The following is a 14,585-nucleotide window of genomic DNA, read 5'->3' as shown; positions in this document are numbered from 1 at the left end:
TATATATATATATATATATATATATCAACCTGTGATTAAAGAAACAAGTGTAAATGTATGAATTGTATGACTGGCCCATTCTTAGGGGCATTTAAAAATATATGTCAACTATATATAACTGACCTATTTTTTTTTATTGACTGAATTTTTTGTATGTCACTTTTATTTTTTACATTTTTTCCCAAAGTTATTTCGGATTGAGTTTAATGAATGGTATTTTTTCCAAAATGTGTTTTCCAGAACACATTATTTGTCTAAAGTGAAGTCTCATTTCTATTGGTTGATAGCCTGACGTTAGCAACAACATTTTGATTGGTCGAAAGTGAGCATTGGCATTGGGCTTTCATGGTAAAAGAGCGTGAACTAAGAATGCAAATCATGAAACCCAATCTAAAAAATACATGTCGGAAAAAATTCAAAATTAAAAATAAAACAGAAAAGAAAATAATAATTATAAAAAAATATTATTAAAACCTTCTTTTTGATTAAGAAGTTATTTAGTATTCATAATTTGGTTGAATGTTTTTTATTTCCATTTGCAAAGTGTTTGTTTTTTGCAACAATAATAAAACAAAATTTACTATTTAACTTTAAAGGTGGTAGGTCTTTTATTCAATTATCTATTTATATTCAACCTAATTAAAAATATTTTATTAATCGGAAAGATAATTTAAAATCACTGCAATTTACTGCAGCTGCTTTTCTTTGTCCAGCTGTTAAAACGGCTGTTTAGGACATTTTGGGGCTGTTGAACACTTTCTATGCAAAGATAAGTCTGTAGCTTTATATGAAGCTGAGTCGACAATGTGGCATCTCATAGTCTGAGGCCCTAACACAATAGAAGAAGCTACAGGCAAGTCAATAATCATCTTTTTCTGTTTGCATGTTTGAATATGAGTGTCTATGTGCGTGTTTGTCTCCCACACGGCCCCGCTGCTGCCACTCACTGTAAACTAGTCTGCGGGTCGTCACAGACAGACGCTGACACACTCCCGGTCTAATGCTCTCATTAGGGACTGCACAGCACACACCTAATTGATAGCCACGACACACACGATGTACACACACGCATTATTGCAAAAAACAGTTTCTTTTTTTAATGCTGCAGTAGAAAACAAGGTTATACGAAGTCATATAATGGGGATTCATTGTCAAGAACAACAACAGAAAAACCAAAGAATGAAATGAAAAAAATGGAAAAGACAAACGGCACAGAATGCATAAGTGTCTGTGCCATTTACATGCCCGTATTTTACACAGAAGTACTTTTTATATTATCATTATCGTCATTATTTATTATCACTATCATTATTTTTTTTTTTTCTGGCAGTTGTCAGTTACTTCAGTAAATGAAGTGCCAAAAAATGTAGCAGAACTTGTCACTCAAGAGGTTAGAGTAACCATGGTTACCTTTCATATCCCAAAAAGATAAAGCTGCAGTGTGGAATCACGGCAGAGTAATTAGACAGAACAAAAAAAAAAAAAAAAACAGAGGACCAATCAAACAGGCATTCAGCAATATGAAACAACCAAGAGTGCTTTTAAATAACAGTTTACACAGGAAATATATTCATAAAGGAACATCTTTTTGTACAACCATATTCATATTTGAGCGTTCTTACAAGGGCACGTTTTTACAGCCGTCTCCGCTTTAAAAAAAACAAAAACCTTTTTTTTTTAGCAGGAGCTGAGATTGAAAAGATTTGCACTTTTACCTCTTTTTTCCCCCCAGATTTTCAATTACATGACACCTTTATAAAACTATTGTGCAAAACAAGTTTATGTCTTCATATAGTGTGCACCTGCAAATAGTCATTTTCCCTTTAACTTAAAAAATATAGAAATGATGCATAATTTAAACAGGAATTAACTGGATGTTTTTATTTACATATTGTACACAGACCTGAATAATATAGGTCCCTGATTAATCAAAGGAAAATATTTCATTTTCTTTCTTCTCCATACAATGTTTGTGTATAGACCTCCAGTCCTAAAATGAAGCTCAGGGTCAAATCCTTGCACCTAAGAAAGAATGCTTCCCAAACCCTTTTACGTTTGGGATGAGATTCGCCACGGTAGTTTTAACATCCAGCAATGCAGAAATAATGTACAGTAACTATTTTATTTCTATGCTTTGAAGTTCCCACAAGGTTAAATCTTAAATGCAGACTCGTGGATTTAAAAGAAAGCAATTAGCAGTGAAATATTAAAAAAGAACAAAAAGGCATAGAAATTACAGGACAGAGTATTATGGCCATATTAAGACATTAAGATTTTTATTGGTACCAGAAAGGAGTAACGTTACAAGAATAAAGTCACTGCGCGATGAAAATAGTCATAATAGTATTGACGTCAAATATTATGAGAAAAAAATGTAATATTAATAAGACGAAAAGCTTTAACGAATTTAATCTTGCAATGTTTTATTTCTCTTCTATATTAGAATAGATAATACTAGACCTCATATATTATTTTTGTAATGTTAGGACTGTATCACTATAATATTACAAATCTGTATTGTTTCATTTCTACTGTTATAGATTAAATTTAATTACTTTATTTCCATAATATTACAAATGTATTCTTTTAGTTTTAGGACTTTAATGTTGTCAACATAATATGAATTCATTTTCATAATATTTAGCAACTATTTACGTTCTGTTAAACCCAATGACTTTACTTTAACAAGGTTACGACTTATGCTGGTATTATTTTAACTTAAATCTCATAATATTCAAATTCTATTCCTGTAGATTTATTATTTTATTTCTGTAATATTACAATGTTATTCTTGTAATTTTACGACTTTGATCTCATAGACCTAATATGATATCTTTATTTTTATAATTAAAAATAATTTATATCTTTTAATATGACCACAATACGCCGTCGTAAAATTGCACCAGATCTAGATATAAAATATTTAACAAGATGGTTTTATTGATATGCATGCAGCAAAAACTATCAATAACCCTAATTTCTTTTCAACACAGAAAAACCAATCACACAATTTTAGGATCTCTTATACCTTCATTTAACTTTATCTTTTTATCAGGTAAAAAATGCTTCAAGTATGAATCTACTTTAGTCAGAGAAGACTGGTAAAAAGAAGAGATTAGGGCTGGAAAAGGTCTTCCTCACATGAAAAAAGCAACAAAAAACCGCCAAACAACAGAAAAACTCGAACAACACAAGTTAAAAACAATGTGCCAACACTCTTAGCAGTAGTTAAGTGGCATCTTTGTGCAGTTTTCTCTCGTTATGCTCCTCTTTTAATGTCCGTCAAAGACTAAAGAGTGAGACAGCAGGAAAGTCATCTGTACTGTAAAAAGCCTCGCATCGTACAGTGCTACTGTTTCTCCAGCTCACACACATACATCAGATGGTCCTCAGGGGATTTTCCATGCGTCTTGCTCAAGTGAAGTTTAACTGCATGCTTGCTCGCAAAAGTCCGGTTGCAGAGCTTGCACTGGTAGACTGCGCCAGTTTCATCATCATCAGGAGTGGAAGTTGGAGATTCAGTCGAAGGCAAAGACGCCGATAAAGACGAGGAGAGTGAGACTGGTAACGATGCCGGCACGGAGGTCGGAAGGGAAGATGGCAGCGGGTGGCTGGATGGGTGCAGACTAGAAAACAGCTTTTCGGAGAGTCCTTTGGAGTGACGATGGTGATGATGTTGCTGTGATATCTGACTGAGCAGCTGCTCCCCAGAAAGTTTAGCAAGGTCTCGGAGACGAAAGCCTAAGTGGGATTCAAGGTGGCTCACGTAGGTGGATGGTGAGCGAATCTGGGAGGCGCAGTCACTGCAGAAGAACACTGGGTGGCCTGAATCTAAGTTTTTCAAGAACTTGGTGCCACCGGTTCTTCTCAACTGGTACTTAACATTAGCCAGCCAGTGGGATATTGTAGTCATTGACAAGCCTGTGAAACGGGAGATGTGCATTCTATCCTGTGGGCTCAGGTCAGACATCATGTATTTGCCATCATTTGTTTGTCTCAAACTGGAAGCAAACTGGGCCTGTAGTATAAGGAGGTGTTGAGGGTTCCAGTTAGACTGGCGGCCTTTGCGCTTCTGAGCAGGAGAAACATCTTCGATTTCTTCTTGCGTGGCACCTTCAATGTCAGAGCGCTCGGACTGACTGGTTGGTGTGGAAGACTTGGACAGAGCTTGGCTTTCTGTAAGGTTCCTTAGCATGTCAGAGATATCCGACAGGGCGTTTTCTCTCAAAGGTGAGTTTGACATGAAGGAAGCTACTGTGGCGGAGGCCTTTGTCATAGTGACTGCAGAAGATGGAGAAATTGATGGGGTGGAGTTGGTAGAAGAAAGAGTAGTTGAACTTAAAGAACCACCGTTAGTGCCTTTATCGGCATTTCTTCCTTTGGTGAGATCTATAGGTTGGTCGTTTAGATGTTGCTGGTAGAAGTAGCGATCTAAATGGTCGTTATTGGCCTTTTTGGTGTGAGCCAGTGGGGTGGAGGAGGCTACTGCTGCTTTTTCTGCCAGGCTGTTGCTCATCTTAAACAACATGCTCATGGGGTCAAGCGATGGCAGTGCAGGCTTAGCGGCCTTCCCCAGGTGGACGTTCATCACTGATTGTAAAGCACTGAGAGGGTTGACAAATGGCTGTTCGGGAGGTGGGTGGTCTGTAATAATGGCCGTACTGCCACGCAGAGAGGCAGGCAGTGGGGGTGTTACAGCAGTGGACTCCACTCCATTCTCCCCAGACTGCTTTGTGGAAGCACTACTATTGGCATCTTTTTGGCTTGTTCTGTTATCCTCAGATACTGTTTCCCGATCACCTGTATTTTCAGGAGTTTTGCGGTCCTCTGCTTTGTTTCTTTTGGGTGACTCTCTTCGGGTTGTTTCTTCTGCCTCACTGATGCAGGGTGAAGGTGGGGTTCTCCTCAGAGGTATATCACTCGCAATCATACTGGGATCTCTCATTTTCTCTTCAACCTTAGCTACTTTCTCTGTCACTTTTTTAACAAGCTCCTCCATTGCTTGAAAGTTGTTTTTAGGCAGTGGAGAGGTCTGGCAGCTGGGAGGGGAAATAAGGGGTTGACTCTTGCCAGTAGGAGAGAGGATCTCACCTCCAGGAAACATATATTTAAGGGGGGAGCTCTTTCCAGAGGTCCCAAGAGATAGCTTCATAATATTTGGGAGCTGGTAGGCTGCATGGATGCTGGGATATCCACCCCAGCTTGGAGCTCCATTCTGGGCTTTGTTGATGGCTGAGGTCACTGTGTTCTCCAAGGACTTGAGGATGTCAAGCCCCCCCTTTGGACTTTCATCCAGATCCTCTTCAGTCAAATAGCTGTACTTTGAAGGGATATCAAACTTCTCTTCAGCTTCCTCCTCCATGTCTGCCCTCTTGTCCTTGTTGTGGTCATTGGCTGTGTTGATACTGACCTCTTGAGTACATTCCTCCTCCTTTTCTTCCTTCTTTATTTCGACAACCATTGCCATCGGCGAGATGCTAGTTGGAGGAGGCACTGGCGCAGGGGGAGAAGAGAAAGTTGTGGCAGCCAGGGGAACTGATTGCACCTTTTCTTCGACTGTTGAGTTGGATGTGGGAGCCTGGGACTCTATAATTGGCTTGCCCTTCTTTATAGCAGAATTTGTAACTTTAATAAAGTGTCCTGTCACCATCATATGAGCAGTAAGTTCCTGCAGGGAGTCATGAGAGCTGCCACACTCCATGCATTTGAGGATTTGCGACTTCCTGGATTCAAACTGCCAGGCGTAGCTGGCACCATTCTGATGCCCATAGCGATTGTTAGGTGTAATGTATGGGTTGCTGATCTTTTGCAGTATGTCGTTCGTGTCACTGAAGGTGGTTGGCTTAGGTGTGGTGCCTCCATTAGAGTCGGGTGAACTGGGGATTTCCAAATCAACGGGGGCTCTTTTTCGAGCAGAGGAGATAATCTTTGCGGCTACCGGTGTAACAGGTTCTTTCAGAGGCACTTTCTGGTAGTGTTTAGTCTTGATCATGTGGACACTGAGATCTTGGAGGGATTCAAAGGAATGTCCACAGTACATACACTTAAGTACTTTTTGTGCATCTTCTTTCCCTTCCATTTCTAGTAAGGAGCGTTTCCTGGGTTTTGACCAACGTTTTGTTCCCTCACTGTCTGTCTCATGGTTATCATCACGATAGTGGCCTGTCTCATTCATGTGCACGGTAAGCTCCACCAGAGTGTCATACGCAGCACTGCAGTCTTTACAACGGAACTTGCTGGCACCAGTGAATATAGAGCCGTATAGTTTGGAGCTTTGGCGGTAGAGCTGGACAGTGCTGAAGAGGTTGGGTTCTGTAGAAGCTGTTGTTACCGCTACTGTAGGATGCTGCACCAAACTTAGTCTGTTGTGGTGGTTCTGGGAAGCCTGCTGGAGACTTTTAGCCACTGCAGATTGATGCCAGTCGTAACCTCCGCTACCACAGCTACTGCTGCTGCTGCTGCTACTACTGCTACTGTGACTGCGAGGGGGCTTCTCTGCAGGAGGTTGACTCAGGTTCAGATTCAGCGTTGACCAATAGGAATTGCTCAGAAAGGAAGTGTAAATTGCCTTCATTTTCTCCAGGCTGTCAGCCACAGAACTTGTGGCAGCCAAAATAGCCTCTTCTCCACTTACTGAGGAAGCAGCATTAGTGGCAGCCATCATGACTGAAGAGGAGTTGGGAGACAGTTCATTGGAAAGGTCTTTAGAAAGAAGGACATCATCCTCATTTTTAAGGGAGGAGCTTTCAAAATCTGACATTCTGTCTGATGATTCACTCAAGTGAGATTCACTGTCCAGTTCCTGACCAGAAAAGTCAGCTGCGTTGGGGGAGCCATGGATGCCAGCAGATTCTGGCCTTTCCTTGAAAAGGAAATCCTTGTCCTGACAAAGGAACTTGCTTGCAGGTTCTTCGCCTTCTTGTGCAGATTCTTCACCATCTACATCCTCATCCAACAAGGCTACTTCCTTCTCATCATCTGGGACATAAGCTGTTTAGAGAAAGAGAAAAGAACAAAACAAAACTTTGTTAGGATCCCACTGAAAAACATATAATATTTTCAAAGTATTTACTTTGCTCAACGGTAGCTTTAGTCTTTAGGCTCCCCAAATACTCGATTGAAAGGTCTCTGAAGTCTACCTTATGGTCATGTGGACCCAAGGAAGGGTGCCTTGAGTTCACACAGACTAAAGGCAGACTTTGAACTGACAGTTGTACACAAAGCAACATCATTTAAGACTGGGTATGTCATCTTAAACATGCACTAGGAGTGTTCCCAGTCGAGTCTAAAGTGGCGCGCAAAGAAAATCATCTTCTCCAAGTCCCGAAGCAACGGTTTTCAACCTGAACAAGGTGGTTTGTCCCCTTCAGGTCAAGGGAAAGTTCCTGCTTGAAGTCTAAGGGTTCAAGTATCTTGGGACCCTGTTAAAGAGTAAGGGGAGAATGGAGAGGCTGCTGCTATAATGCAGACACTGCCACATTCTGTTGTGTTGTAGAGCGAGCTGAGGCCAAGGGCAAAGCTCTTGATTTACCATGGATGTTCCTACCCTCATCTATGTTGTTTGGCGCTCCCTTAGAGTTAGAGAGAGGAGCTCACTCATCTGGGAGATCGAGGGGTAGAGTCGTTTCTCTTCCACATCCAGTAGTGTCAGCTGAGATGGCTCAGACATATTTTACTGATGCCTCCTGGATACGTTCATCTAAAGGTGTTCGAGGCACGTCCCACTGGGAAGAGACCCAGGAGACGACCAAGGACACAATAAGGAACTATGTCTTGCGGCTATCCTGGGAGTGCCTCAGGCTCCCCCCAGCAAAGTTGGATGGAGGGAAGCTGGATAGAGGGAATCTGGGAGTCTGATGTGACTGCTGCCTCCGCGACAAAATGTGTCACCAATCTGACAAGGATCCCCAGGCAATAGCAGGCAACGACACATTGCTCAGAACTAGTCGCAAGACCCACAATGTTTCAGCCACTCCCACTGTATGGTGGGATAAAAACTAGTGCAATATGCCCAACTAGACTTTGTTTTTGGTTTTGTAAAGTTAGAATGAAAAATCATCCCATAAATCAGTACTCTCCACTATGTAGGCTGAAACCTGTATACACACAATTCTCTTTCCACATGCATATGTGGAGGCCTTTTTCTAATTTTTGTTACAATTACATTTTAATTTCTCTCATCTGTACTTGAAATGGCAGCCCCCGTATTCAGTGTCGGATGAAATAAACCACTGAGAATCAAGGATAGAGAAACTAAGGGATAGAAGAAGAGCAATAAAATGTGGGAGAGGGAAAAAAATAGTCTCCTCAAAAAGAACTCGCCACCTTATTCTTCTCAAGGGGCAGCAGCTTGAAATTAAAACTAAATTTGAAATTAATGAAGCACATTCTGGCGATGGCATTCGTTTCTGAAGTAATAAATTACTTGTATCAACCTCGGAGACAGCGGTTCCTGTCTGTCAATTAATATGTCTTACGCTTCTTCTGCAGACTCTAATGCATTCCCTAACAGACACACTCACCATTTAAATTAAGCATGCGTTTTCACTCATTACACCGCTCAGCCTTCGCCTCCTTGTAAATAAAAAAAATAAAAAATCCATGTATGTTTGTGAAGACAAATCTCTTCATGTAAAACCCATTTGCTTCAATTACCAAAGATTAGAAAAAAAAAAACTTTAGGTTATTATTTACAGTTTAGCTTCAGTGAGAGGCCTTGAAGCTTTTAATTTATATTCAAATCGCTCTAGTTTAAGAATATTACAATGGAAATCATACAGTAAAAAAAACACGTATCAAGACAAATCACATCTGTTTATCTCTGAATGTTTCCTTTTGTTGTTAAGTCTATAAAAATCATAAACAGCATCAGATGGGAAATGATTTATGTTCACGCTCTGCGGTTTGGTTTTTGAATAAGTAAAAAGCAAACACACACAGAAGCACATGCAAACCTAAACCTTCAGCAATGTAGATGGTGACATGCACACATGGCTGCAAACCCGAACAGAACAAAGGATAACCTCACAGAGGAGCTAGCATCTCTATGGGGTTTATAAACTTTCTGCAGTTTAAACTAAAGTGTTGCACATCGATTAAATTTAAATAACTGCCCATATTTTTTCTATAACAAATAATCAAAGCTATTTTGGGTTGTGAGAACCTGAAAAGCTAAGAGTTAATCCAGGTCTCGGTTTTATGTTGTGAAATGTGAGAAAAGCAACATAGCTATTAAAAACAAGCTGCCAAATGTTAAAACAATGTACTTCCTGTACAATGACAACAACACGTTTCATATTAAAGTTTAGTGGTTAGAGAGTAAAGCTTTTGCTTCTTGGCATTTAAAACTAAAACCTTTACTCTACAAAAAAACCATAAAGATGTCGGTAAAATCTGCAGATGAATTTCCTCCAAAGAGTCAAAAAGCTCTAAATGATAAGCATGAATCTCAGGTAAAAACTTTAAGTATTGTTTTCACCACTACTTTTACATAAACTGGGGGAAAAAAATCAAATTAAAGAAAAGAAAAGTCTTGAACTAGAGATTTTAAGGAATATTGTTGCCTTCCAAGTTTTTAGGTTGGCCAAATAATAACAGGTACAACTGATCCCCTTTTGGTTTATGAGTGTTTTAAAAATAAAAACTGATCTTTATTTAATGTTAAATAATTACATGTTTATTACATATAAGTTAATTTCATCCACTCCATTTTTCAAACTTAACTTTAAAATTCATACACACAACAATATGGAAACTCTTTTTTCAACAAGTCTGTTACCTGATCTTTTTTTAAATGTTTACACCCTCATTTTCTCAGTTATTCATCTTTGCTTTATTACATTTTTTAGTATTTGAAAATGTTCAGAATAATAATGATACCATTATAAGTTTTTATCCCATCATTTTCATGAACTTTAACATCCCTAAAATTCTGTTTTTTCTGTATTTTTTGAAAGTCAACCATTCTTACTGACTCTCTTTTATTAATAAAATCCATTCAACAAATTAATTTCTTTTACTGAGTCACAGGTTTGTTTCACGCTTTTGGTTTTAAATCTTTTTTTATTATTATTATTTTCATTCTGATGATATATATATATATGATAAGATATATTATTATCATCATACCTGTTTGTTTCAGATTAGTTTGATTTTCTTTAACCTTTCTTAGATGCTCAGTGGCAATATTTTCTTATTACCTTTATTAAAAAAAACAAAAAAATGGAACATTTCCTGATAATTAAATCATAAAATTTGAATCACTTATAGTTAAGAAAAAGTGGGTTTAAAGGACCTTCATCTCTGGTATTAATAACGTTTTTAGAGCGTTTTTTGTCAAATGAATAAAGTTTGGTTTGTTTCTTCTTTAGATTTATTTTTAAGAAAGAATGTTATAAAATGAGATGATGCTGTATATATATATATATATATATATATATATATATATATATATATATATATATATATATATATATATAAAACAGATACTGATTTTAATTTGAAATACTTATTATGTTATTTTCTATTCTTTTTTAAAAGATTTTAATCAAAAATTTATGGAAAAACATGATGACTACAAACACCACTGACGGATGGATGGAGGCAATAATTGTTTGATGCTTTCATGCTTTTAAATGTTGATAACTGTCTTCTTTTTTCATAATATCAATCTTTTCATGACAGATATTTCCTCCTCCTTGCTCATATAGGAATCTGCATCCATACATAGAAATTTTCTCTCCCTTTATTCTATAATGATGTTCCCTAAAGTAGAGACATCATGGATGTGAACATTTCACCCATTTCTTTGTCTTTTTTCTTTCTTTTTTAATATCTCCACTCCGGCTGTAGCTGGAGTTCATGGACTCGTTGCACGGTGTTTCCTCTCCATGTAACCTGCTAGCTGGCATCTCATAGTGAGCTCCTCAGGGCTGTGTGTGAGGGTGTGCATATGTGCGTACTGCAGGAGCAGCAAAACAGAGAGGAGTCTTTGTCATTGTCTCTGTTGCCATTGGCGATGATACAACAGTGCCGTGAGATAAACAGATGCACAGAGGTCCCGGAGCCCCTTACATGTCTCTCACACACACACCGGCTCTACGATAAGTGCAGCGCGGGAACAACTTTCTGCCCGCGGGGCGAGAAACGTTTGTGTTTCTTTGTGGAACATGTGATCTGTTCCAGCGCCGTCTCACAGTGAGAGCCCTTAAACATGCTGCAGGGTCACATGACACCCTTCCTCTGCATGCGTTTATGCTCATTCATTTTAGGGCAGTAATGGACTGGAGCGATGATCCATTTTAGCTGCATTTTTTGACACTAGTGAAGACAATACACAGATTACTGTTTCCACGCGTCGCCCTGTTTCTCTCTCCTCTCTCTCTTTCCCCGTCTGTCTCAGAGACACATCAGCCGCCTGCACATACGTGCAGCCGAGGAGACCCGCATGTACACGCCATCTGTTCTGCATCAGCCAAAACGACAGCTGTGTAAGAGAATAACGCTGCGAACAGCTGAAGCCAAACCTCAATGTGGAATCACCTTTAAAGCACAAGGAACACCTCAAACAAGCTAGATTTGTGTGAAAAGAGCAAAATATGGATTTGTTTGTCTGTGCAGCCATCTGTGTCCCTGCAAGTGTGTGATAGTTAAAAAAAGACAATGAGGAAGTGAAAAGTTTGCCAAAATAATCGCCTGCTGAGTTCAATAATCTCCTGCAGCAGTGGACTGATTCATCCTGAAGCACTGAGAGCATTTTCAGACTCAGACGGGAGATTTTAGTCCGGTTATAAACGCAGAGGGTTCAAAGTAGAGGTGAAAATGGTCACATCGAGTCAGTCTATTTCAATTAGTGATTTAATTTAAACATCTCTTGACAAAGATGTTTTACCCATTTATGGGCGCCTGCCTTTAGTTTGAATGAATACAGTTAATCTGAAGTCTTCCAGCTATTCTATTTGTCCTGTTAGGAATATTTCCTGTTTCTATATCTTCCTTTTATGACCTCACACTGATCAAGTTACCCTTTGGGATGTAAATATAAACATAATGAGTATCATAACGCTTATAGAGAGGAGTTTATGACAGCCTCTAAAAAACCTGCAGTAATGCTGAGATCATTAAAGCCAACAGATCTGTTATCAGAAAATCTACAGAAATTCAATTTAAATCAGGAACTTTTCATTAAGTCCATATTTCTGTGTTAAAATGTGTTGATATTGGTGTTTAATGTACTTTCATGAGCTGTAACCTGGAAATCATCATAGTTATCAGGAAGAAAAGGCTTGAAAACCTCAGTCTGTGTTTAGTTAATTAGTTTAATGTTTCACATAATGAATGGATTTACTGAACCAAACAAACCTTTTAATAATAATTATCTATGTCATATAATATTATATTTACTTTGAGGCATGCGGCACAGAGGGTAACACTGCTGCCTTGCAGCAGGAAGGTTCTAGGTTCGCTTCCCGGCCCAGGATCTTGCTCCATGGAGTTTGCATGTTCTCCCTGAGCATGCGTGGGTTCTCTCCGGGTACTCCGGCTTCCTCCCACAGTCCAAAATCATGATTGTTAGGTTAATTGGCTTCTCTAAATTCTCCTTAGGTTTGAGTGTGTGTGTGAATGGTTGTTTGTCTCTGTGTGTCTCTGTGTTTCCCTGCGATGGACTGGAGACCTGTCCAGGGTGGACCCCGCCTCTCGCCCGTAGAGTTGGAGATAGACACCAGCACCCCTCGTGATCCCTGCTGGGATAAAGCATGAGGGAAAATGGATGGATGTTTTTTGCAGAACAAGCAGGTTGGTTTCTAAACGCAAAGCAGGGGTGAGTGTCTGCCTAAAAGTGGAGCTAAACGCCATGAAGCCGACATGTGGAGAACATGAAGACAGTTTACTCTGCGTCACCAAAGCAGAGAGAAAACTGTTGTGCACCTGGAAGGAAGCTACTCACCGGTCAGTGAGTCCTATTCAATTCAGTTTATTTCTATAGTGCCAATTCACAACACATTTCATCTCAAGGCTCTTTACAGTTCACCAGATCATCCAGTCAGATTGATTCAAAGTTTTCCATTTAAGGAAAGCCAGCTGATTGCATCGACTCATTGACTTGAAGGCAATCTCTCACACTAAGCATGCTTGTAGCGACAGTGGAGAGGAAATCTCCAGCAGAACCAGGCCATCTGCTGAGGCCGACTTGGGGTCCTAATATACTGGAAGAAGTATAAGGACAAGCAAAGTTCGGCATTCAAGGCTGCAGTAACTTCAGCCCAATAAACCCACATCATTCCTATTATAAACTGAGAGAAGGAGAGAAGGTGGATACTTGGGGGGAGGACAATAAAAGTTGGAAAGTGGTCAAAAGTGGGACCTCAGAGGGCGGCTGGCTTCGGCCCAGACACCATGAGCCAGAACCCTGCGACGACCACAAGAAGCACCCGAACAGCGGGAGGGAAGGCCGAACGGCAGGTAAGCAGGTCAGTTTTTAATTAGTGTGAGGAGAGACGGAGCCAATTCCTGACCAGACGTCAGCAGGACAAGAGATCTCATAGGATCGGGGCAGAAGAAAAAAACTGAAATAAAGACGGAGCGTCTCCTTGAAGCTGCAAAAGTTTCATCAAAGTCCACATCTCTGACAGAGCTGCTAAAGCAGCAATACTGTAACACTGGGAGTCACAGTGGAATCAGAAAACACTTCTGAAGATGATGAAGCTGAGCAACATCTTGGTGTTCCTGTCTGCCCATAAAGGGAGGAAATCTTTCTGCAGATGTTATGATGTTAGGAAACAGTTTATCACGCTTATATAATCACTTAACAGCCCTTTCAGACGCACAGGCACGTCAGCGCTGTGTGTTTACACTTCAGCTCGGATCTCTGGAGGAAAGGGGGGGTGCAGGTGAACAAGCATCACTCCCTTTTCTTCTTCTTGAGACGAAGTGGCAGCGGCTGTGAGACGCCTCCTCACAGGCTGCTCCTCTAATCTCCACCCTCCCTCTACCATCACCAGTGCAACCCACGTTAATAAAGTTAATTGAATCTGAGATCAATAATGCTTAATTACAGTGATTTGACATGCGCAGACATATTAGCCGGGGGATTTAACAGGTGTGAGAGGCGCTGCATCGACCCTGACGGCTGACGGATGGAATCGCTTCTTTAAACACGACTTTCTAAAGTTGTAGCAGAGCTTCAGGATCAGTGCAGGTCGGCGGATTCACTTCTGCTCCACTGCTGAGACGTTCTGCTGCAACAGAGCAGCAGCTGGAGGTCAGATTATCAACTTTAATGGCCGACAGGAAAATGGTTCTATCTCTTTTTAAACCAATAAAAATATATATAAGGCATCGTTTGTCTTTTGATGCATAAGATGATGTTAAAAACAGAAAAAGTTAAAAGAATAAAACTAAGGCTGCAACTATTTATTATTTTTGCAATCCATTAGTCAACCGATTATTTGTTTGACTAATTAGAAGGAAATGTTTATTAAATAATCCTTTTTAATAAACAGACATTTGGAATATGGAAAAAAAAATTGCAAATTTTAAATAAACATATATATATATATATATATATATATATATATATATATATA

The 14,585-nt window shown here is 39.6% G+C and overlaps 1 protein-coding gene across 1 annotated transcript in view; it reads right to left on the bottom strand.

Annotated features, from left to right (window-relative positions):
* Positions 1 to 1,089: 1,089 nt before the first annotated feature.
* Positions 1,090 to 14,585, bottom strand: part of LOC107086801 (teashirt homolog 3-like) — a 56,176-nt gene continuing 42,680 nt past the window's right edge. The window contains exon 2 of the mRNA XM_015377998.1: positions 1,090 to 6,990. Within this exon, the coding sequence (XP_015233484.1) occupies positions 3,350 to 6,990 (3,641 nt within the window). The 3' untranslated portion in view covers positions 1,090 to 3,349. The remainder of the gene's footprint in view (positions 6,991 to 14,585) is intronic.

This window comes from Cyprinodon variegatus, unplaced genomic scaffold, assembly GCF_000732505.1.
Source record: "Cyprinodon variegatus isolate N-32 unplaced genomic scaffold, C_variegatus-1.0 Scaffold162, whole genome shotgun sequence".
NCBI lineage: Eukaryota > Metazoa > Chordata > Actinopteri > Cyprinodontiformes > Cyprinodontidae > Cyprinodon > Cyprinodon variegatus.
This window is presented reverse-complemented; position numbering and strand designations above follow the sequence as displayed.